Source organism: Struthio camelus, chromosome 2 (assembly GCF_040807025.1).
Source record: "Struthio camelus isolate bStrCam1 chromosome 2, bStrCam1.hap1, whole genome shotgun sequence".
In the NCBI taxonomy this organism is placed as follows: Eukaryota; Metazoa; Chordata; class Aves; order Struthioniformes; family Struthionidae; genus Struthio; species Struthio camelus.
Genome location: NC_090943.1, coordinates 60,747,925 through 60,773,694, shown reverse-complemented (window position 1 = coordinate 60,773,694; position 25,770 = coordinate 60,747,925). Strand labels below are relative to the sequence as shown.

General features: G+C 38.7%; 1 protein-coding gene across 17 annotated transcripts in view; it reads left to right on the top strand.

The window, feature by feature from the left end:
* TPK1 (thiamin pyrophosphokinase 1) overlaps window positions 1-25,770 on the top strand; it is a 305,490-nt gene that overhangs the window by 140,104 nt on the left and 139,616 nt on the right. For all 17 annotated transcript variants that reach the window (XM_068936022.1, XM_068936033.1, XM_068936029.1 and 14 more), the window contains one exon: window positions 3,197-3,269. In XM_068936022.1, coding sequence (XP_068792123.1) covers window positions 3,197-3,269 — 73 coding nt within the window. The remainder of the gene's footprint in view (window positions 1-3,196; window positions 3,270-25,770) is intronic.

The following is a 25,770-nucleotide window of genomic DNA, read 5'->3' as shown; positions in this document are numbered from 1 at the left end:
ACAGCTTTTGACTTTGGGCTGAAATTTGGCTTGCTCTTAGTGGTTTGCTCAGATAATCAGCTACAAAAAGCAGCCAGCTTGTGAAGATAAAGCTGAATTGTTTTCTGTTGTTTGGGAGGCAGGCAGTGCAAGTTGCGATTTGCTCATGATGGTTCTTTTTTGAGTTTGCCGAGCGTGCCTTTTCGACTTGTCCTTGTTTCTGGTGTTAGAAGAAGGGAAAGGGGAAGGAAGGGGGAGAAGTAAAAGAAAGGACTGGCAGTGCTGTAGCTCCTATTCTAGAAAAAGGCAATGTTAGGTAAGGTGAGGCTTGGACCTTTTGGAAGTTAAAATTTCCCAGCCAGGATTGCTTACTCTTTGGAAATCATGTCTGGCTTTGAGGTGGTTACAGCTGAGCTATTTAAAGAGAATATTTTGGTGTATTGCTTCCTGGCCGAGGAGACCCGTAGAGGCAGTGTAACCAGGAATCCTTGCAGAGCACTCCAGGAGCGCAGCAGAGGTGCTTGCTTGTTTCTCAAATCTTTTGCTTGTAAGAACTCAGAGAGAAGTTCAGCTAGCTATTAGCATTGAATTGCTTTTAACTGGGAGGAGAGCAAAAGCTGTGCGGAAGCATTTGATTTAGAGAAGATAAATTTTTGGCTAATTCTGCCCCCAGACAATTATACCTCTTGAAGCACTTATTGAGCAGGTGTGCTTGATTATTTAAAAACACTGCAGCTTGCACTTACTATAGAGGAAAATGACAAAGATAGTTTTGGATTTATGTGCAGCATTTCAGTAAGATAAACTACCTTAAGACATTGGCTTTTTCATCAGAATTAATATGTGTGTTAGCAAGTTGGCTTTCCATGACTGCTGCTGTCTTGGTGCTCAGCCAGCTTGGCTGCAGCACAGAACAGTGGAGTAAGCATACACCTCTTAGGGCATCATTATAAGGCCTAAAGTGAGTTTAGTTTTAATGGCTTTCTCTAAATCAGGAAAAAAAAAAAAAAAGAAAGAAAAATAACAATGGGAAAGAGATTGTCCTTAGCTTTTTTTAGGCTTATTGTAATCAGTAAATAGTTCACTAGGAGACTTGTAAAAAGGTTAACGGGCAGTGATTTTATTTTAAATTTAAATTTTTGAAACATGAGATTTCTGTCTGTACGTTGAGGAGGTCAGTCTCTTGAGAAGGAGCGCATCCAACTCTCCTTTTACTTTTGCTGGTTTTGAATGGCACTGACTTGGGCATCTAAAACAAAGCACTGAAATATTTGCCTTCCTTTTAGTTGCTTTCTGTGTCCTTTATAAAACCTGATGCCAGAAAGGTCTACCTTTTTCCCTGTGAGGGTGTGGTAGCATCACTCTTAGTGAGATTATTTTTAGAACATACCCTTTTATGACAGCCATAATAATAGTAGAGGGCAGTGAATTTGAAATACGATAGCTGCTTGTGAACTAACTTGCAATTGTACTTATCAGCTTCTGCTGAAAGATTTCAATTTTTAAAGAAAACTGTGGCCACTTACCATTCAAGCCTTTGAAAATCTTTCAACATAGCCAGAACACAAGATTTTTTTGAACGTTTTACTGATTTGTGGAGTTCGCAGGCTCTACATCACTCTCTGAAGACCAACTGGAAGAAAATATGTGCCAATATGCTTTGCTCCATTCCTTGTAACTCAGCTTCCATTCATTCTGACTCCAGGAGCTGTAAGCTAATTTGCTGATGATCTCTGAGGCCCATCGTAAGTTTGATAACTTTGGGAAGAGGAGCTATATAGGTCATTTGTTAGAAAATGGTGAAATCACTGCTTTAATGTTAGAATACAGTTCAGCCTTACCTATTGACCAGTGACAACACTTTCACCTGTCTTAACGTGTTGAACACGTTGAAGTTTCATTCCAAGTTGATAAGAGTGTATGGATTAAATACTTAAGGCATTCTGCAATTAAAAAACACAACAAGCAAAGCGAGATAAAATAAACATCATTGCATTACAATTTCTATGTGATTTTCAGCAATATTATTTTGTGAATGATAGTTAGGATTTGAAACTAGCTCATAGGCATTTCATGCATTCAGGATACGGCTTAATGCCCTCCCCCCTCCCTCCCCCATTTAACTTCCTTATTTGGGGAGGAGTCCTTTTAATGAACAAAAAAAAAACAGAGGAAAGGGATAGTGTGTCAGTAACAACCACAATATGAGTTTTGAACAAATATTGGTATCTCATTGAATCAGTCATCAAATATATTAATACTGTATTCTCTTTTGCACAGAAGAAGAAGAAAGAAAAAAACCCAAGCATTGCATACAGTAAATGTGAGCATATCACAGTAGGAAAACAGACTAATCTCACTGTCCTTTTCCTCAGAATTTTACTGCGCTAAATTATTAAGAGAACAGGAACTACACTGAATAGGTTTTCAGGTGACACTTACTTGATTAGTAAATTTCAGAAACTTTGTAGAGGTAGAAAGAAAGCAACACATTCCTGGGTGCTAAATTGAACAGGTTCACTATAGTGTTTTGACACACCACGAAAGCTCTTAAAGCTTATTGAGTTCTGAAACTGGAGGTGGCCAGCTTAGGTTCTTTGAGGAAGATCTGGGTTTTGCTACAGAAACCCACATTGCGCACCTTTTGACATGGCCCTTCTCTCTCATCTAAGCCATTAGTAGTATTTGGCTATAACTTCAAAGTCGATACCTGGAGTTGCTGCTACAACCTGAGATGTTGCACTGATCTGACTTGCTCATGGATTAAAAAATAAATAAAGAGGTATAACAGCTGTCCAGAAATGCTTGTTTTCATCACTTTCTGACAAATGATACATATACAACCCACAGAGATGCCTTTTCAGATATTTTGCTGACCAAACAATACATGTGAAAGATATTTGGAAGGACAAGTTCTCTTTCTTTCAACATGCAGATACAAGTCTTGTTTTACTGATTTGGGGAGATTTGTGAACACCTAAGGAGTGTGTAGGTCACTCATTTAAAAAAAAAAAAAAAAAAAAAGGTGAGGGGGTACTAGATTTAATGATTTTACACTTTTTCTGCTACCTTACCATGTATCAACTATCTTTTAACATATTTTTAGGTATATCCCATTCCTTTGAGAGATGACTAGTTATACCCTTCAGTTCTCTTAAAAATAAATGTACTAAGATGGTTGAATTTTTCATTTCACTGCTCATTGTTTTTCTTTCAGCTTCTTACCTGATTACATCAGCGGCGATTTTGATTCCATTAGGCCTGAAGTCGAGGAATACTACAAGGCCAAGGTAAATTAAATCTCCTTGATGTATTTTTGTTTGTTAGAGCATTGTAGGATCCAACCCATTAGTGCTCCTGTTGGTTATTGACTGTTTTTAGCTCTGGTTGGTTTCTTTGAGGCTTCAGGTGTGAATCACCTTGCAAACTCGGAGGCTCTGCTTTAAGTTGCTCTGCTCTAATGCTTAAAGGAAACACAGGCGTTGCATTGCTCCTAGATCTTATGTAGGATGTAGTTTCGTAGCGCCTCCTCTAGAAATACAACATATGTTACAGAGATTATACCATCTAGAAACTTATGATTAAAACTTTCTGAAAAATCTGTCATTGAAAAATGCTGGTGTTGTTCAGTGAGATATAAACCTGTGAAGATTAACCTCACCTGCCTGATCAGTGCATGGCTGGCACCCACAAACATTCTACAGAGAGCTTCTTTAAATGTGATTTTTGTGTCATATGACTTTATCTGTTAGCAAGAGGCTGTACATGGAGACATCTATCTCTTTGGTTGCACACTGAAGCATTGAATTGTGCCCTGACCACTTCTGTGCTTGATTAATGGAGTGTCCTCCTTAATGGATTTTTGGACAAATCCCTGCATACATTAATTTATCCCTAATATAGCTAACACATTTCCAATGAGCACTGTAAATGTAAACGTGTTAGGAGTCTAGTCAACAATTAGGCCTACAACCTAAGAAACGTGAGTTTACAAGTTCTGTCTTTAACTTACTGTTCTGCATGTAACACTTGGGCAGCATACCTGAATAGGCTTTTGTGCTGAGTGCAGTCCCTCAAGTCTTAGAAAGCAGATTTCTCTAAATTCAGAGTTTACTTCGGTGTCCCAACTTAAATTTGCAGCAGGCTACGTTTACAAGAGCAGTAAGTATTTGATCCTCGTGAGCTAGTGGATCTGTGATATGTCTACTGCTGATTCTGTATGTGAGGCTGAAATGTGCCAGTTCTCACGCATTTCGAATGTGATCCCAGGCTAACTTTAAAATCTTTCCAGATAGCCTTGGGATCAAATGGCTAGAACAAAGGAGTTCAAGCTGTGGGGAGAAGGCTGTAGGAGTGTGCGTGCGTGCTGTTGCTGCCCCCATCCCACACAGAGGAAATAAATCCATCACGGAGACAAGGGTACGTGCTGGGTGATGGATGGATTTCTTCTTGGCAGTTGTGAAAGAAAAGGTGCTGAGCTCAGCACTTTTAATGGAGGAAGGGAGGTAGAACACAATTCTGAATTTAGGAGGAACAGTGCCTGAATTTCAGTGCCTCTCTGAGCACTATGTATTTTTTCTGTATTCTGCCTTGTTCGTTAGAAGGAAGAAGTATGTGGGGGCTGTCCATCTTGGGAGAAGAGCTCAAGAAAAATGCATGTGTATCTTCAGGTTATAGTTTGGGAAATGAAAATAAAATAAAAGCTTTGGATTATTGCTGTTCATTAAAGACTGAAAACTCATCATCTGTGAGTAAATGGTGAACTGCAAAGTGCACTGCTATATTTGGCAGGGCCATTGATACTAATGCTTGTATAAACTGCCTGTTAGAGAGTATGCGAAATCTGCATAGCAAAGACTGCATGTTAAGGATTGCTAACAGAGTGGGAGAGGGGGTGAAAGTGATAAGAGAAAGGGGGAAGAAAATAGTACGATGTCAGAAGGGTTAAGGTAAACTGGTTTTATGCTTTTTCACAGGGATTACTTTTCTGCCTGTAGCATCCCTTTTGTCAGCTCCGTTGTAGCTGACTGTTGAGGTGTGCTTTACATCCTCTTTGCAAAGGCCTGGTGAACTGTTCTACTCCATAAAGAGTTTATGCACCCATGCAAGTGCTGTGCTGATGTGATAGTAAAGGAAGCAGTATTTCATTGGGATTGTAAAGATACAAGAGGGCATAATCTAGCTTGCAGAACCCTTCCTTGGGTTCGTCATGCACGACAGAGGAAGAAGCAGCCTGACTGTAGGATTTCAAGTTTGGGTGTATATGGAAGGAAAATTCTTTTTTTTTTTTTTTTTGTTTTTAAATTGAGCTTCTGTAATCAGGAAATTAGAAGGGTAATTACAGGTAGATATTTAAGGAGATCTTAAGCAAAAGTGTAGGAAAAAACAGAATCTGAAGAGACATATGCGTTTGTTTTCTTTTAAAATATCTTGTCCAGTAAAAGCACCAGCTATAGTCCAGGCAACTTCCAAAGTCACTGGGACCTGGAAATGTGTGTGTTGATGACCCAAAATAGGCAGAGAGAACTTCAGGTGGAGTAAATCTGCGTAACTCCACTCACTTGAGGGAAGTACAGAATTAAGGTTGTTTCTCCTATTCTATCCTTCCTCACTGAAGCACTCCCTAACTTGCAGGCATTTTAGAGGCTTGTTTGTATCAAACTGTCCACACCAGTAGTAGTCTCCAGTCTGTATTAAACAGTGCTTTGATTTCATGTGTTCTTTAGTTTTTAAGGCAAAAAGAAAACACCGATGTGTTTAACATTCACCTTTCTTTAGGTTCTTGGGCCTAGAATCAGAGATGGGGTAAGCTGGTGTTACTAGGAAATATTAATGTGTTGTTTCACGCCTTCTCTTTTACCAATTGTTAATTATTATGAATGGGAAAATGAAGGAACTGCTGTTGCAAAGTTTACACTGATGCAACGTGGCAGTTTTCAGTGAGCAGCTGGATGAGAATCCACAGAAATTCCCGGCGTTAACTGATCTGTGCTGATCAGTCTTCCCCCGTGCTAAACAGCACTTTCTCATGCTAGTTTTCGATATTCACGGTCAGTTACTTCAACACTGACACGCTCCTTGCTCCTGCAGCCTCCCCCTTCCCCAGTCTTGCTTCTGAATATTCACCCTTGCCAGAATGGAAAGTCGGAGTCGTTCTTAGCACACAGAATTACCTGTACGCACATGCACATTCATCGTGCAATATCCTTTAAGTTTCTTTTGTCTGGAATAATATCAACATTTCTTTAGTTAAGCAGACCTCTCTGAACTTGAGCGTGTTTACCTTATGACAACGGAATACTTATTTTTCCCTTGAAATATGTGTCTAGGGGAGCTTCTTCAAGAAGTTGGGTTTTCATCGCTAAATAACAAGAATATTCTATTGACATTCCTAATACTTCCCCTTACATTTAAGGGCAAGTCACCTTTCTCTTTTTACTATCTCCATTCCACCAGACTATCCTGCCTGTTTATAATATACCGATCTTGAATTTTTCCCGATCATATGCTCCTGTCTTGAATTGCTGCCAGGCTGGGGTTAGTAATGACTAGCACTGTAGCTACAGTTTTAGCTTCATCAAAATTCACACAACATAGATTCTTTGTCTTTTTGGTGCTCCCATTTTTTTTCGCACATACCCAATGTGAATTATTCCCGAATGTTACACAAAGGAAAGGTTAAGCTTTTTGAAGGCATCTATCTGGGGTAAGTCAAAAGTTCTGCTGTCTGGTTACAACCTTACTATGACCTTTAAGGAACTGGGGATATTCCTTAGCTGATGTATAAGTAATTCATTATGGTCAACCAAAATGAATTTAGAGAGATGGAGGAACTATTGAACTCGGAGCAGTTTGTGTAGGATGTGTGCGGAGTGAATATAGAGGAAAGTGAAACAAGCAGCAAGATGCTCGCCCTCTGCACTCCTGTCTACCTCTAAGAATGATGAACAGCAAAAAGTCATACAGACTTCTGTTACTTAAGTCTCATTTGATTGTTGCAAGTTCATCTGTCAGATGAAGGGCAAGTAATGCTGAAGGAGCTGAAGGGTCCTTCAGTATTTCAACTGCAACAGCTTATATCGAGAATTAAAGGAATTTTGTTCATGTTTGTGAAACTGAATTTATATTTCCCTTTGGTTTTTATAAACAAGCTTTATAGTTCCGTTAAGTTTTACGTATGTAACAGAGTACCAAATTTTTTTTCTTTAAGCTGCCCTTATTGACAGAGATTAGTGCACCATAGCTACTTTTAAGTATGGGAAGATAGTACCCCGCTGGTTAAGAGGAGTTACTTTTTCCATAGTAAAGCTTATGGATGTTAATTATTAAGTTATGAAATATGTTTGTTTACAAGTGGTTATGTCAAAGGCAGCATAGTGCAATGCTGAGTAAGACAGGGGAGTATTAAAGTCAGTGCATGGAACTAATTACAGTTTTGTAAAGAATTGTCTGTAAGCAGTTGTATCATCATCAGGAAACAGTTACAGGCCTGATTCCTCCATCACACCAGCTTCATGGCAGGGTGTTACTGCTAGGCTCGGGAAGATTTTATACCTCATTTCACCTGATGAAAGTAGGAGCGCGTATATGACGTTGCAGGAAATACGACATACAGCTTCCCAAAGCCAAAGGGTTTTGGTGGAAGAGATACCTTTAAGCCAATGTTCTCATTTGAGCAAGGATTAAAGACAGCTATTTCCATTTTCCCTTAAGGAGGATTATCACCACTGTGTCAGGGAACCTCATTTAAATAAAGTTCATAAAACGGGTTTCTTTGCTTCACATTTATCTTTGTTAGGTGTGGCAAGCCATCCTAAGTGAAGAGATCTAAAGGCAAAACTGCTGTTTTCATTTTTCATAGAAAGTGATAGTGTGACAGACTGTTATGAATGTGATGTGTTAATTGATGAGGTTAGCGCGTTATGCTTTGGGGAAAGAATAAGTAACCATGCATCATAGGTTGTTCAGCTTTACTTTTCTGTTTCTGTCGTCTTAATTTTGCATCATTGACTGGCCAAGTAGGTACTTATAGTCATTTATTCCTTATATTAAAAAAAAAAGTGCTTTCTCCCATTATTTAAAGAGTTAAATGTCATTAAAACTGGATAAAGCTGCTCCACAACTAGAAATGGAATCTCATGTTTAAATTTCCCTTTTTAAATCTCAGCATGCTGTAAATAAAGGACAGAGAACAACAATTTAATGTTCTTTATTCTGTGTATCTTTTGTCATCACTAAAAGACATATTGAGAAGAGTCTTTGTACTTTGACTATAGCTAAATATGCATGTTCATAATAGATGCATTGACAGTTTTTCTGTGTATAGACTGAAGTGCATTGGAAATGACACTGCACAAAGCAGAGAGGACTTGTGGTGATATTGCTGTCACTGCAGTCTCATCTGCCTCTTGCTTTAGCTGAATGTTTCTTTTATTGAAATCTTTTTAAGCATTACTTTGAAGATAAAACAGCTGCTTGTGTTGTTACGGCTCAAACAAGACCCTCGGATTCTGAAGCTTTTGAGACCAAAGACGTTATCTAAAATCATAATAAATCTATACTTACGCCTAGAAGCAGAAGGTTGAATCCAGTGCCCTTTGAAATCCAGATGATAACATTTAGTAAGAATCCAGTTTGGCTTTTACACTAGGCAAGCTGCACATGCTTTAAAAGGCTTCCACTGACTTCAGCAGGCATTGCTTCAGACCTGTAATTACTGTCTGTTTATTTGCATCTCCATTGTTTTTCCTATTCTTTTCATCTTCTTAAACCTTATAGAATGGTTTATTTTTACAGGCAGTTCTATATCTGTAGTACTTTTTTTTTTAAATTCCTATTATATTTCCAGGGTTTAATGGTTATCAGGATTGTAGAAATGCTTAATAGATGGAGTGTAGCTATTACCGTTTTGTTCTGTGATAATGTATCTACCATTAGGTTTACAAAATGTATTTGTAGCACTGTAGTTTTGCTTGTACATCCCTCTAGCTTTTATACTTTCTTGCTGAACTGCAAGTTTTTAGTGTCATATTCCCTACCTGCTATAAGGCCAACATTTTTAATAAGTCTGTAAGATAAATATGTTAATTGATCTTCAATCATGTTACTAAAATTCTAATATATTAAAAAATTCCGATGAATCTGAAAATTTTTCAGAAGTTTTTTTCAGAATCTGATTTCAGAAAAATCTGAAATATTTTCAATGACTATTTTAATTTATATTTTTCCCCCTAAATTTTTTATTCTCTCTGAAACTAAATTTGAACACAGAATGAAACTTTAAAAACTAAGAAGTGTGACTCATTTAAAGCGTATTTATTAATCTGAACAGTTTTATAAAAAGACATGGTTCATTTTAGGGCCTGATTCCTTTCTTGGAGGTTTTAAGATTTGAAAAGGAGCTGTAAAAGTTGGATCTGAAGCAGTTTATTCTTGCTGTTGAAAAGGCTGCACCTATTTGACATTTGAAAGCTTAAGCTTTCATGTGATCCCTAATTTTGTGTGTCCTGCTGAAGATACCTCTGGCATAGCTATAAGAAAGCGTTGTGCATACCTGACATGTTGAAGGTGCCCAGTGCCGCCTGGACTTGACTTCAGGGATCTCTGGTTGTGTACCCTAGTTCTAAGATGCTGAAAGATCACTCTCGATACTCTGATCCCATTGGCTTTACTCTCATGAGTTCGGACTAACAAACTGGTCTAGCAAAAATAAGAACTTGTCGTGCACGCATACACGCTCAGACATGCACACATGCATGTGCGCACACAATCTGCTGAACTATGTTCCATCCTTCCTCCTCCAACTTAGAGAGGCACTGAGGTCAGTCCTGAGGAATAGTTCTTGATGCACCCTGCTATCTTCCCCAGTCACTTTAACTGTACACACGCTGCATGCGTGCTCACTGCAATTATTCCTCCTCATCGTGTCCTCATGCTTGCTGAGAAACCTCATATCATATCCCACTTCCCCCCTCCTCCCCCCCCCAATATGATTTGAATAACCTGCTTTAGAGAGTTTGCACTCTCTGGAGTTCTCCCTCAAAAGTTATTCTGTGTTACCGTGTGGGTCAGGGAAAGGCAGCAGAATATTCTCACCTGATGTCTGAGAAAATTACAGGTTCTTCCTGTTATAGCCCCATGACTGACTGTCGTCTGCATGGCAACACTTGCCAAATTGCAGACAAAGGCTCTTTGGCAGCATACTTGGAAGAGAGTTATAAAGTTTGTAGCCTTTAGAAGAAATTAGCTACCCATCTGTCAGCTTGCTAAAAGAGTTGCCAAATAACTCCTCAGACAACCAAACATATCTAGTTTACTGAAAAATGAATGGTCCTGTAGAACCAAATTATAATTTTTTTTCCTCTGACATATTTTCATATGAGGAGCCTATTGTCTTAATATAGATATAGGTTCATCAAAATAAAATGATTTATGGGCCTGGAATGATCCTATTATTAATAGTTCAAACTGTTTATGCAGTTTAGGATTTTGGACTAGAAGCTTTCTATATGTCTTTGTCATGTAATTACTCAACAGGAGCTATCGTTAAATGATTCCATTCTTGAACAATATTTCAGAGATCTTGTCAAGATTACATTTCCAGGCAAGTTGTGTGGGTGGTTTCGGTTATGTGAATTTCTTATTCAAGTCAAAGGGAATTAATATCACAAAGTTCCAGAAATGTCATAAATTTGTGAGAGCTACAGTGCGTGGTGGCACTTTCGTAAAGGTGAATATGAGAAACAGCTCAGACCAGAGGTTCGTTCAGCCACTGTCTTATCTCAACAGTACCGGTACGAAAGGCCTTTGAAAGCATATATGGGACAAGTGCACAGTGATGCTTCTTTGATACATTTTTCCAGCTTCCAGCAATATATGGCTTAAAGATTTCCCAAGTCAGAGGCTGTATCTTTCTGTTTAGTAGCCTAATAGCTTTTTCCTCCCCAAACTTGTCTACGCACTTTTCAAGCTCTGTAGGTGGTAAGAATCCACAAAAAGAAAGTGTGGCAATGCGTCCCACAGTTTGTGTTGACTGTGTAGAAAATTTGTTTTTTGCATTTTGTTTTGGTTTCGAACTTGACTTGTGATAGTCTTATTTGGTTGTCCCAGATTTCTATATTATAATGAACAGTGGGTGCCTATACTTTAACCACCTCTTCTACTCTCATTATGATTACAATAGTATGATTGTACTTAGTGTTTCCGTTGGTATGGTAAGCAAAGGTATGTTGCATATTCCATTAAACTTCTGGCCTGAAATTTTGTTCAGCTTGAGCAGTGTTTTCTGTTCTGCTGAGTTAATATATGTATAATGACCAGGAAGTCGTGTGGAACAGAATCCCCCACAAAGCAAAGGCTTTCAGCACTCTGGACTTGCACAATACTGTTTTTATGTGCTGGTAGAAAACAAAACCTCTGTCCAGTTCTCAAATTTCACCCTTTACACTTTCACCAAAAGTAGCAGTTTACAGAAAATAACACATCTGTTTAAATGCAGATGAGATTTATTAAAGAAACACAAATTCACTGATACAGCCTTATTTCTTTTTAAATGATGTGTAGTGTTCGTGTTATTTCCTGGTGTTGTGCATGAATCCTTTTGAACCTGAAGGAACAGAGCTAAATCCTACTAGTGTTGTAAGATCAATGTAATATCCTTGAGATTTTTAGATCCATGGGATATTTAGGTTTTCATTTTAAGGACACTGAGAGTCCCTGTGTACTGTAGTAGGACCTAACTCAGGCCCTAAATTATTGAATGTGATTGAGAATATAACTGAAACAAATTCTCATTCTCGAGGAGGGGGGAAGCTACTCTGTTTTCCTTTGCAGTATTTTGGTGCTTGTTATGTAGCTGTGGGACACAGGATATAGAAATTAGTAGATTAAACTTTTACCAGAGGTGATTTGTCTTTGTTTTGCTTAGTAGCTAAATGACTGTTTGCAGTTACGAATTGTTTCTTTTGTTCTCACAAGCCCCTAGCTGAAGCTCAACTTCCTGATAGTAGAATATGCAAGAAAACAGTGCACCATATATCAGAAATTATGCTGGTGGTATTTTAGTCTTGCATCCAATTTCAGTTCAATATTATGTTGCGGTATAAGATTTATTTCTACCTGGTTATGGCCTGGGGAGGGGAAAGGGTAGAATCTATGTTGTATTAGACACTTGAATTACTTCCAAGAGTTTTTGAAAGTTAATAATCTGGTGATAATCTGCTTTCTCTGAAAGAAGTCATTACTCTTAAGTCTGTCAGTCTGTGATGGAAAAAAAAAACCAGAAAAGTTTGAAAAACAGAAATATGTTGAATTAAATTCACTTCCAGTGCAAGGAACAAAAAAGGTGTTTAAAACACCGGCAGCTTAATCGGAAGAAAGAAGCCGAACAGAGTTTATGTGATTGGTAAGAGTGTGCGTGATGAAGCCTCTTCAGCCAAAAGGGACAGCTTTAATATGGTACTAGTCATTTGAGTTTGAAGACTGAAATGATAGGTATTTTTAGACTTAAATGGGATTTAATACGTCTGTTCCCTCTTTTTAGAAAATTTCAGAGAAAACTATTTCTGGATTGCAAAGCTCGGTGCCCATATCTCCTTAACCGGTGGGTATGGGCTGCTAATTAGAGCTGTGGGATTTGTAAATGTGATTCTGTAGTGGGGAGGCACGGCAGCTAGCACAAACACAACTTTGCCTAAGAACAGCAACACAAAGCACATACCCCATGATCATTAACCAAGAAAAAAATACCTCAAATCCTGGTACTAGAGTTTTTAAAATATTCTAAGAAGAAACTTTGCAGCCTCTGCAAATGTTGTGTGTATTGTGCATCTTTCCAAAGAACAGACAGCTCTTGTTTCAGAAGCAGAAAAGGAGGAGTGAAAACATGAAGTCTTTTGCTCATTTCAAAGTAGGAAGTCTTGGTGGTAGGTTGGAGAGGAGGAGGAGAAAAAATGCTTCAGACATGCTTTCAGGGATCCGGAGTGAGCATTTTGGCAAGTGCTTTATCCTGTTTTGAAAGGGGCACGCATGGACTACTAAGAAGCATTATTTCTCCAGCATCTGTAGAAGCAGCAGAAGTCCATAGACAGATTTACCAGGGCCACTATTGCTTCCTTATCTTTGACACAGCTATGAGCTTAAAAAGGCACAACGGATTGGGATACATAATCCAGAGCTACAACGGCATTGTGTTCCATAACGTTTCCCTCAAAGGGCTTGCACTTCACTTGGAGCAATACAATTTCAAAACACCCCAAGGATGATAATCTAGATGCAATGAAATTAAATTTGGTCTGTATTCATGCAGATAAGCATGTGGTGTACAAGCCACCAAATGAAAAAGAAAGCGAAAATGAAACTATGAAATGGAACTATGAAAGTTTAAGGCTATTTGAAGTTTTGATGTGCACAGAGACAGAGATGGAGTCTTTGGAAATTTGACTGACTGATGGAGATTTGAAGTGCGGTTTCTGGAGCACATCTGTTTTTTCCATAATGATTTTTAGTTTGGTGAAAACCATGCAAAATACAAGGTTTGGGGTTTTTATAGCTGACCCAGAAATAGTGCAAGATGATGAAAGTTGCATTCGCATAGATCAAGTGGAAATTTTACTTGAGATGTAATTTTTGAAAGCAAACTATTAGTGACAGAAAAATATCACTGGGTGGGGAAGAGGGGAATAACTGAAAGAACTGAAGTTCTAACAGCTTTAAAGATATCCAAGTAGGGAAAGTTCTGCAAATTGGAATATTTCTCATACTTATCTTTTTGGTCCCTTCTTCCTTTTATCTATCTGTCCTGTATTTCCTGACTTTCAGGCCGTTTCACTTGCCGTTTTCACTGCCAACACTAAGCAGTTGAAGCTCTGGTTTTCCATTTGAATTGCTCTGTAGTCCTTGAATGTGCTTAGTAGCACCTGGCAAAGAGGGCCTGGATCAAGAACTGATAAGGTGACTATGCAGGAAGCTCAGCTGAAACTGGATGAGCCTCAGAACAAGGGTGAATTTGTTTGTGTTCTGGTTCATTTGAAGAATCTGTCATGGTCTTTGATTATTTAAAAACAAAAAGATAAGTTTCTTAAATCTATTTGGAGGTATAATTAGAATTGGAGACAGTCCTCTGTATGATGAATGTATTACGAGAGGGAAAAATGAAGTAGATCAGAAGAGAGAAAATGAATACAAACTGAGAAGAAGGCAGAGACTCTTTAAAAAGTTAGGAAAAGATACACGTTTTAAGAGAAAAATAAAAGTAACATCAGCAGAGGATAGGGAAGAGAATTGAGTAGAAATAGAAAAATTTCCCTGTCGCATCAGAAATAAATTAGTTCTGCTGTCATTTTTTGCAGCCGTGAAGAAGTGATAAGATAAACACACATGCATGCAAACCATAGTTTTCCAATCTAAATCAGATTTTTGGTTTCTTAGGAGGGAGTGCAGGTTTTCTTTTTTTACTGTTTTCAAATGTTTTTGTTTGAATAAAAGTTAAATTAGAGGAACTGATGCTTATTCCTTCCTTTACCAAGGTTGGAGGGGAGTTCTGTCAGGTGAAGAATAGAAAATGTTTTAGGCCAAATCTTGCAAGAAGCTTAAAGCGTAACTAACAGCAACTGAAGTTGGCAATAAATTTACAGTTTTTAAGGTTATTTTGTCTAAATTCTGCAGAAACTGCTGTTATAATATATAATGTGCTAAACAACTGTTAATCCAATTGGAAGAACTTATTTAGCAGGTATTTACTTTGCATTTAATTGATAATAGTCCTTCTGTTTAAAAAAAAAAAAAAACAAAAAACAAAAAACCAAGCAATTTAGTATAAATTGCTGGCTACTAGTCCCGGATTTTGTTTAATTGATAAAAATGTAGCCTGCAGAAGTTGTACTCTTTTGAGAACTGAAAAGGCCTTCCTCTGCTTAAACTCAGCAGCAGGAGTACACCTTTAGAGAACAGAATAGGAATTGCTTATTGTCGAGCTGGGGCTCCATTGATTTCTGGCATTTAAAAGCTGGAATCTTTTGACTTACTGGTATACAGGTACTGCTATGTAAAGCCATCTACTCCTTTTGTTCAATATCTGGCGCTACAAAACACATTGAAAAAACAAAGAAGCCACTGTACTACAGTAATTTTAATTGCTATTAAAACGGTCTTTGTAGGAGGAAGTCACAGTTGGAGACCTGCCTATAGCGGCATTTCAGGGTTTGCCATAGAGTAATAATCAAACTGGATTCCTTAATCTTAACAGCCTCAGTTGTGACTCCTGTACTTCCTGCACTGGATTTGTACTAAGTAATTTGCTTTTGGCAAAGGGGAGGAATAATGACTTTTAATAGGCTTTGTGGTAGTATCCCCTTTCGTTGCATCCACTGACACTTACTTGATTCTGCCTCAGAAATACTTCCGAGAGGTTAATGGTCAGCTTTTGCCTAGACCATTCTAAGGGAGAGTAGTGCTCACAGATGGGACCATAGCTGATCTCTGTCCTAAATCAACTATAGATGTATCTATTAGGACTGTATTATGTATTTCTGGAAAGGAAGGAGATGGGACTCCATTGTAACAGGGACGACAGTAGAGACTTCTTCTCAGGCATCAGAATGTGCTCTGTTTCCTATTTTTATCACAGGTTTTCAGAGCAAATAAATGCACTCATCAAGACTTAATGTACCTGCAGAGATACATTTCCAATCTGGCATTGGCAGTTGCTTACACAGCTAGATATGTGGGAAGATCTTTAGAGAGATTCAAAAAAAATCTTTTCCCTGATAAGGCGGTGTACCTCAATTGTTATGAATCTGATTGGCTCAAAAGAAGTATTGATATTTCTAAGAGCTGTGATTTTAGAGAATAGTATCCTGAGCTGATCCCAGGCTGGAAGTGGTCCATGTGCTGGGAAGAAACGAAATCTCCCAGTTCAACTCCCTTTTTTCTCTCCCATTTTTTTTAAATAGGAGGGAGGGTGGGGGGGGGGAAGGGTTGAAACAACAAGTACTAATCCATGTTAAAAGTCCCCCTGCTGTTCCAAAACTGAGCTGTGCTCCCATTGGGCCTTGAGTGAGTGTAATTTGGACTTAGAGGCAGGGTTTTGGGAGGGACTTTTTTGTCAACAACAGAACCAGCTTGCGTATTATGCTCCACCAGCATAAACTGCTTGCAAATGCTCCACCAATAAAATATGTCCGGCTTGACCTTGGAAAGGAGAGCAGCGCAGTGGAGTTTTTTCTGATTTACTGCATCTTTGGACAAGCCAGCGCCTCCCCATCCCGGATAGTTAAGAATTCTAGCAGATATCCTTCCTTTAGCAACCTACTTTGGCGCTACACGCTGTGGTCGTTGTGTGTTGCCTTCAGTATACCGCCCCGCTTGCGATCTGCAGCCAGGCCTCATAGGTAGTGAGCAGCTGCCACAGGTCCCTTCCTACAGTCTGAGTTCAGCCATGGGAGACAGCCCTCCCCTCAAACTTTACTGTTTCTGTGGAGTTTCTTGTGGTCTGAACGGATGTCCTGTCAGCAATGGAAACAGCTGACTATGGCCAGACTCAATTTCTTTTTCTTTTGCTGCCTTTCTGTAGAAGATCATGCTACCAGCTCTGAGAGGAGTTCCTGCGAATGGCTTTGGAAACCTTCAGAGGTTCCAAGCAGTGCCTTAATGAGGTAATCAGAACTGTACCTTAAATGTAAAAGAAGCTTTTTGCTGCTTCACTGAAAAGTCTTTTTGAGCACTTTTCAGTCAGAAATAACTGGTTTGTGCCAGTTGACTGGTGCCTGTGAATAAAGCTTTGATTGTAGTCCTTGGCGCCAGGCTTTCAAAGAAAGCCCAAGGAGTGCCTAATAGCATGCAGCAGGTCTGCAGAAGGCACCTGCTTCCTGTTGGGAAGTGCTGTCCCTTTTCAAGTCAAAGGGAGTTTTGTTATTTCAGGAGGTTGCTCGTGCTGGGTCCTGGCAGAGGCCCAAAAACCATAATAATAGTACAATTTGTCTCTGGGAGTTATTAAACAGAAGTAACCTATGAATTTGCAAACTTTTCAACGTCTTTAAGAAAATGACAGCAGTGAGGCTGTCAGCATTTTCAATTGGAACATTTTACCAGAGGGTACAGAGATTACCAAGTGCTTAGAATTGAAGTAGATGATTCTCCTGTGATTATGGTTTCCTGTACAAAATACAGGACAGCTCTGTGTAATATTTTTTTTTTTGTAAATGCTACCCCTAAGTGCTTTGCAGCCCTTAAGTGCAAGTGGGTGCATAGGTAAAAAAAAATGAAGTGATATAGGAAAAGGACTAACTGCATTTAATATTTATTTTTGACAAGTTCTTCAGAATGTGATTGTATAAAGTGTGAAAAATATAGGTAGGGAGGCTGACAACTTATACATACTGTTGAGTTCTCTGAGCTTAGAATTCTCTATGACAGAGGTAAAATGGTAGAACAGGAAAGAGACCAACAGAAAATGAATGGTTATTTAGATAATATGCAAAGTTTAAGGATCCTTGGAAGACTTTATTTATTGCTTATGTGGAGGAGTATTTTGGGGGAAGAACTCAAGATGTTTTAAAGAGTTAGAGTAAATCTGATTTGGTTTCATAAATACCGAAAGATTTCTTAAATAGGAATAGTCTTTTCCCAAAGCATCTTCCAACGCTGTCTCTTGTTTACTTAAACTTACATTTCCTTCTGTGCAACAACTCCTTTGAAAGTAAGGGACAGTGACTTCCTAACCTGTTTTCTGTGAATAGATCATTTATTTCTTCCCCCAGCAAACCATCCCACTCTCCCTATTCTCCCTACTTCCAAATGATTTACCAATCTAAACTTGGTAAGCCTTTCTTGCTGGGAGTTTTGTCTGAGTTATGAACAAAATAAGAGCATCACAGTTGGGTCCAGCTGTAATTAAAACATTACAGGAGATCCAGGCCTTTAAATCACACCTTCAAAAATGTATTAACTAAATCCATACATGCAATAATCAGTTGTGCAGTCGTGGAATAATACACATAGATACCTGTTAAATGGCTACCCCTCTTGGAAGTGATATTAGTGACTAAGCTATGTAATCACAGTAATTGCAATCCCAAATTATGTTCCTGAGTGCAGGGAACAGATCTTTGGTTCTGATGATTCACTTAAAAAGGTGTGTAGGATGTATTTACCTAGGATTTCAGGCAACAAGTGTGATGACACAGGAGGTCCCTTCCAGTCTCTGTGTTGCCAGATAACATAGTTACTGAAGTCTACTCGTTATCTGCTTCTGTGAGTATTCAGTTTAGAAGTATCTAGTGTATTCTGCCTACCTTTCAGCAGTTAGTAAGTGTTAAACAGCTACCTTTTATATTACTAGCACAAAATTGAAAAAAAAAAAAAAATTGGAAGATTCAAACACAGGATTTGTATTTCACTCAATTTATACTTATCTTTTGAAAAATAAACCTAATTAAAATGAGAATTGTGATACTTTGTTAATACCTCAGTTAAAATCATTTAAACTAAATAAAGGAGTTTTTTCAAGTATGAACTGCCAAAAGTTTAAAGTAAGTCAACAGAGCTGGCCGCATTACTAGCTGAGCACTTGGAGCTAGAGTTTTCTGAAGCTAAAGAAGCTTTTGATAGGGGTCTCTACAGTAGAGTGAGAGGTTTTTTTATTATTATTTTATTGTAGTCATTTGACTTCAGTTCAGGGCTTAGGTTTGAAAAAAGTAGAAAGGTTTATTTTTTCTTTCAATGTACAAATAAAAATGAGGTATGAGATGATGAGAACTACTATTCATAAAGCATGGAAGGATTTGGTGATGAGAAACAATCAATATTGTCTCTAGCTACTGAATTCAACCACGTAAATCAATTCATTTTTAAATGCAAGATGTGGTTGGATAAACTTATTTATGTCTCCATAGCATATAGGAGTGCTTTATTTAGTAAAGGATAAAGACACAACTGGGGGTTAGAGCATGAAATAGAGGGAAGAAGTACAGTTTAATAAGGATGGGAGCTGTAGCTGGACATTATACACAACCCAGCTAGAAAACTGGAAAGGTCAGAAAGAAGTATCTGACGTAATTTGTTCACTAATATACAAGAACCTTGGCAGCGCAGCAGAAGAACTGAAATGATTGTCTTTGGCACGCAAATAGACTTTATATGTTTAACAGAAACATGGTGAAGTAGTAGGCAAAGATGGAGTAGAAATATTACAACGCATGCATTGATCAGGAAGGACAGGGAAAAAACTAAAGATTAATGGAAATAACATTGCATGTTTATGATGAGACTATGAAAATGCAAAAACAACTGATTTGGGTCCAAATATTGAGGGGTGAAGGGGAAAAAAGTGAACCCAGATATATCCAAATAATGGATGGAAAATACGTTTTCAGCATACAGTCAATGAACGAACAAGAAGTAGTGATATTTTCAGTTTAGTTTTGGTAGACAGTAAAACCTCTTCTGGTAGATATGAGCATCAAAAATTGCCTTGGGTGAAATGATCAGAAGTTGACTTGTGAACTATGGAGGTGAACAGAAAGTCTGCGAGGTCTGTATTTTTTTGTCTTTATTTTTATCTTATATAATTTTATTTCAAAAGAAAAAAGCCTTGAGAGATTCAGAACAGAAGGCCATCTGTACAGGAGTTTATGCACTAAACAAAGAGGAGACAGATTTCTATACCTTTTATCTTAAAGAACTTCTGCCTGGAACTTGTTGCTAAATGAAAGATGAAAGATCATCAAGAAGGACTACAAATACAACCATGGGAGTTCAGAAGGGGAACGAAGAGTAAGTGTGAAGTGTACAAAAGGAGGAGGAGAGGGCAAAGAAAGAGGAGTCAATCAACAAAAATGCTGTTTCAAAGGTCAAAAAGTCAAAGTGAGTTAGTCTCTAACTGCAGTGATGGCTATTTTAGTTACCCAGAGAATTCAAAAAGATGAAATGGGGAAACCGAGCCGTGAGGACAGCATGGTTATTAAAGATCATCCTCTAACTACGCTCCATGCCAGAACGGTACTTGTCCTAGGTTTCGGTAAGGAGGACAGAGTAAAAGTTGAGGAAAAGCAGACTGGCTAATGGGAAGGAACATGTGGAAATGAATATTGCTTAGCCCAACTGTTCTCATCAGAAGATGACAACTGTACACTGAATGACAAGACCCACGCTTGTCGTCATCTGCCTGAAACACCCTTCTGTCAGCATCCGAGTTTGGACCTAGAAACAGGGTCAGGAGACTCTCTTCTCAAATCCCACAGCTCAGGCTTGAGGTTGCATGTGCGGGAGAAGACATAGCGTTTATGACACTTGAGATGTGTGTACTTCCTTCAGGATATGGCAGCAAAAAGAGCAAAGATGATCCCATGATCAAGCAAGAGTTCACAGCCAGCAATAGGAGAGCATTAGTGCCATTGTAGAAGGTTTTAATGCCGCCTCTGGAATACTGCACATAACTTGGGTAACCCATTTCCAAGAAAGGTGAATCTGAAGCTGGAGGAAGCTTGGAAAAAATGCTTACTGGAATGAACAAAAGGCTCAGCAGCCTGTTTCAGGAGAAAAGGCTAAAAGAGCTTGGCTCTTTTAAGACAAGTTTAAGACAAATATTTAAAGAGGCTAAACACTAGGGTTGGAAAAGAGAATAATATTGACTTAAATGAATTGACTTAAATCCAGGCTGCAAATTAGGAGTGTGCTGTTATCCATTGGAGGAATGAGCCTTTCGTGAGGTTGTAGTTGAGGAACTGAGTGGTTTTAAAAAGGAGGCTAGGAAGGTTATGAGCAGGATTATACGACATGTTCCCTGTGGCAGCACAGGATCGAATTTGATGAGGCAGGAGGATCCTTCCAGTCCTACATTCTAATGACAATCTCTGCGCGTTTAAAAATGTGAAGTTGTGGTTGTGTGCATTTTTGTTTGATTCCAATTTCCATCCGAAATCAGCTTGATTAAAAAAAAATACACAAATAAAAAACTAATCATGTGGTAAATGAGAAGCATCGTTCACCATTTCCTAGCAGAATAAAAAGATATATAAAATTAATCATCTGAATAAATGCATGCCTAAACAGATAGGCTTTTGTGCGTGTGTATGTGTATAAATATATGTGTTTCGTGGTCTTTAAGGGCTAAGTTGATCACTAACACCTACTGAGAAAGAACCTTTCTTTTAGAAGATAATTCTTGGTTTTTGTTTTTTGGATCATCAGTTTAGATGCTTCTGCGACCTTGCTAATAATGCCAGCTTGAGCCTAAAGAACAGAATCTAGGCATCCTGTTCACCAGTTGCAATTCTAATCGTTAAACAACACAGTGGGGTTTTTTTTACCCCTTTAATCTACACTAATAAATATTCTCTCTCTAGAAGCAAAAGTTTTTTACAATCATTGGGTTGGTTTACTTCTGCATGTTTTTAAAAGTCAACTTAGTATGACCTGATACGATTTGCCTCTGTTTTACAGTGTGTGTATATTTCATTTTAATGACTTTATTGGTTAATTTGACAATTGATAAATTAAACCTTGTTAAATAATGTAGAATGAAAATGGGCTGAATTTGAGTGTTGATGCTAACACTCCTTTTTTTAATACTGGAAAATTAAGTTGATTATTGGCACAAATAGCGTTCCAGGATTTTTTTCCCTAAAATCTGATAAACTCTGTAGGTATTAAGGTTCTGTCTTCTGTGAAAAGCCCACAGTGTTGTTGTTTTTAATGCACATACCAGCATTCCTGAAAATGTAGATCAACTAATTTAAAAAATGTATACACTTTAATGGTGTTAGATTTATATTTTAAAAAAATGCCTGAGATTTTACCTATGATTCAGATCTATATATAGAGAGAGAGAGAGGTAAAAATTTAGGACATATGCTTTTACTCTATAAATTTTAGCTTTCAAGTGTCACCTCAATATATTATTTAGAAATAACCAAGAGTTGTATCAGATTTTTGGGAAAAAAAATCCTGGAACGCTATTTGTGGCAATTCAGCTTAATTTACTGATATCAGAAAAGTCCATTTTTCCCTTAGCTAAATTTACTAATCCAGATAAGTCACTGCCACAGTGAAACAAAGACACATGGATTTAGAATACTGAAAGTCCAAGCCCTTCTGCTCTCTTTGCTTTTCATTTCTAATTTAAGAAAATCTTTAAAAAAAAAAAAAAACTTGTCTCTGTTTACTGAGTCCACTAGACCTAATTAGTCTGAGCTGGATGTTGTTCAGATCTTAACTTTGAAAGACCTTCCTGGATCTTCATAAGCTGGACACAGTTGTTCTTCATTTGCTTAGTTTGCAGGGCACACATTCTCACCTGAATATTTCTGTGCAGTTGTCGTTACGTGCAAATTGGCTGGGTGTTTAGGCTAGCCACGTTTTCTTACAATGTAGACTGAATATTTCTCCCCTTGGTCAGGCATACCCAATATATGTGTGTGCCTGTCTTTGGAACTTCAGTCTTTTGTACTTATGAACTACAGAAAGAGGCAAACAAAGTTTTTAGATCAAATCCCCTTGCAACTCTTCTGTTTGACCTCCATACAAACCAGCCACCATGTTTCATGCAAATTTTAAGATAGTACCTCTCCAGACAATCCGTCATACAGGGCAGTCTACAGATGCATTAGTCTGATTAGTTTGTATATGTCACCTGAAAGGATTGTACTGAAATTAAGTGACTTGTAGAGATGTCCTTATGTGTTGAGAGATGCAGGTTGTTATCCGTTGCCTCTTGCGTCCTTCTGTACCAAGCAGCTTCCACGTCGAATATACGGTTTGTGATTATGGGGTGGGTAGAAAGCCTGTGGCTGTGACTGACATCTAATTGCTATTTGTTATTTATGTTACCAGTGAGCTGAGATTGTAAACACCCTTTTGCCGAGTACTGTAGAAATACCATGCGAAACGGGGCATTTCCCTCAACTAAGACAAGAGACAGCGTGTTGGGTATAGACTTGTAGGGAGGATAAAACGGACAGTGAAGTAGATCTTAACTTTCCGAATTTTCTGCACTTTGTAATTTCTACTCAATCAAATATAAAATTTCCTTGCTGTGCTGGGTCTAGAACGAAGTGTGTATCCGATGTCGCTGCTTTCTGACTGTACTTGGAAGTCTCAGGCTTAGTTCTCTTGAGTGAATTCACAAAACTTGTGTAAGCTGTGGTGCTCGCGGCTGGGATGAGGAACTCATCTGCATGTGTAAGGAAATGCATGTATTTCAGCTGAACATCACTTGCGTTGTCCTTTTAAACATTAGTAGGTAAATGCTACGCATTTCAATCTATGTGCTCTTTCCTGCCTGCCTGAAGGTATAGCCCCTTTCTGATTTTAACCTAATTCATCTGGTAAAATAGTTTCAAACTGCTTTTTCCACTGGAAGTCACTAGTAGCATTGCTTGTCTTTTGTCTCATTTCCTCCTCTTCCCATTTTGCCCTGTGAGCAAAGACTTTGTTTCTGGCTTTGAGGCCAAGCTAATGAAGTGTCCCTGGGATGCCTTTACCCTGAGTGATCTGAGCGTGTCTACAGCACGAGCTGTAGTGCTCCTGAGTCTGGGAGCGTGATGTTCTGTGTAGAGCCAGCACAGGTACAGCAGGCTCTGCTGTGTGCTTGGGTTTTCGCTTGTGATGGGCATAGAGGTTGTAGATAGGGAGTCATCGATACCGTAAAGCCCTCACAGCTCTCTGAGAAACTTGCAGAATGGTTAGAATCTGAAGTTCTTCCAAAGCATTGCTGTGCCCTTGACAGCGGGTTACTACGTGTAGTTATAACACAACATAGTTACTCCACTACCAGTCCTTATCATTCTGTAGTATAGTAAATAATAAATGTTTGCTGTGATTAATTTTTCAGCTGAAAAAGCCATCTCTATAAACATACCACTGAGCAAGAAAAGCTACTGTTGTGGTACAATTAAACAGGCAGTGTTTATTCTTCCCCCTTTTCTTCCCTAGAGTTTTACTAATAATTAGTTCACTTAAAAGTATGTATACTTGATTTAATCCTACTACTGCCATTTTGTTTCGCTATACAGAAGAGGGGTGGCCCAAGATAAATGAAGAAGAAAATAAGAGATGATGTTTCGGGGCAAGGTATAGTTACAGGAAATGAGATTATACAGATTATTACAGATAATACAGATTATCACTGGCAGCTTCAGTTTAAGGAGAGATGTGTTGTAAGGCACTGGAACCTTTGTCTTACGTTGTTTAGGCTAATTTATTAACTTGTTGATGCCTGTCCCTTGTTTCTGAATACTTTGTTTCCCTTGCTCCTTTTGGTTTATAGATTACATCATTGTACTTCCCTGCACTTAGTCTTCAACTGAAATGAGCAGTGCCACCTTTATTCATCATTTGTGTTGTCATGGTACCTGTGAGCCCCTTATGTTTAGGTGCTCCTTTTTTTCCTCCTTGCCTTCCCCCCCGCCCCCCAATCTATTTTGAAAAGAGCAGTTTCAGTGGACCTGTGCTGCCTCTTTAGGTGAATGCTCTGGTCTCCCTCCTGCTGCAGGAGCATTGTCAGAGGTTTTCAAGGTCTGACCAAGGATTACTGCTTTTCCTGTATTATTTCTGCAGGGGACGGGCTCAGATCATTCAGTGCTTCCTGAGAGAGAACTGATACATTCGTCTCCCTTCACAGTAACTAGGAAAAACTGAGTAAAGGCGATACTCAGTTTATGTTTCTCAGTGTTCCTTCTTTCCTCTCCGGTGAGATACAAATTCAATACAGTGCTAATCAGTCTGGCTAAGTCTACTCCACCCAGTCATTTCTCCTGATAATGCCAGGCCTGAGGGTGGAGACTTCTTCCAAATGTTAAAAACGTGGGCGCTCTTCAGAGCTGACTGGGAGGATGAGCACATCTCCTGCTAGTGGTGACAGAGCAAGCTGGTGATGGGACTCTGAGCTACCCCAGCTGCTTGTCAGGCAAAGAAGGGCCAAAGCAGGAACTGGGAAGGATGGGTCAAAGGGCTGCGTTAAGCCACGAGCTGAGACAGAGTTTGCTTTTCACTGTGGTGGTGCTTCATTTTGTTTTGGAGTGTGGATGCCCTACGAAGGGGCGGACCTTTGTCATGGTGTGGCTGGCGGGCTAAGCTGTTGAAACAGTGGATGTGGATCCTGTCAGAAATAGCTTTTTGACCAAAAGGTTTGTGTACAGAGACGAAGGTAGGGAGAACAGGGATAGGTCACTAGTGACTGTGGAAGGATCACCAAAGGGAGCATGGGGAAGATTTACATGGGTTGCTGCTTTCCTAGCAATTTACATTTTACGTTGTCTTTATTTTTACTTCTAAGCTAGAAATCTACAAAAGTGGTTAGTGAGTTGAAACATGGGAAATCAAATAATTCAATTTTGAAATGAAAGGGAAAAAAAAAAAGAGAGGTGGGTGGTGCGGAAGGAATATCCTCTCAGGTCATTAACTTGTGTTTGAGTCACTGGAGATTTTCACAGTGATAGGGGAGTTCAGTACTAAGTAGCTGTTAGGTACATTTCTTTTAAAGAACAGAAAATTGGGTAAGAGAAGCTGGCAGAAGTACAGCACATCCTTGTTCTGAGAGATGGGCTGTTTGCAGCAGAGTGATTGGCAATGCTTGCAGGAATCCTATTGAGATGAAGATGATATTTTTAAAAAGTCTGTAAGAGCAATAATTCATGATTTAATCTAAGCATATGAGGTACCATGTAAAGTGGAATGGAAGATGAGCATGCAATGACACAAATCTCAATAGCAAATCTAGCTTTAGTATTTGGACTCTCCTGCTGCCTTCACACTTTCCCAGGTGTGTCCTCTGCTCTGCCAGGCCTAGGACTTCAG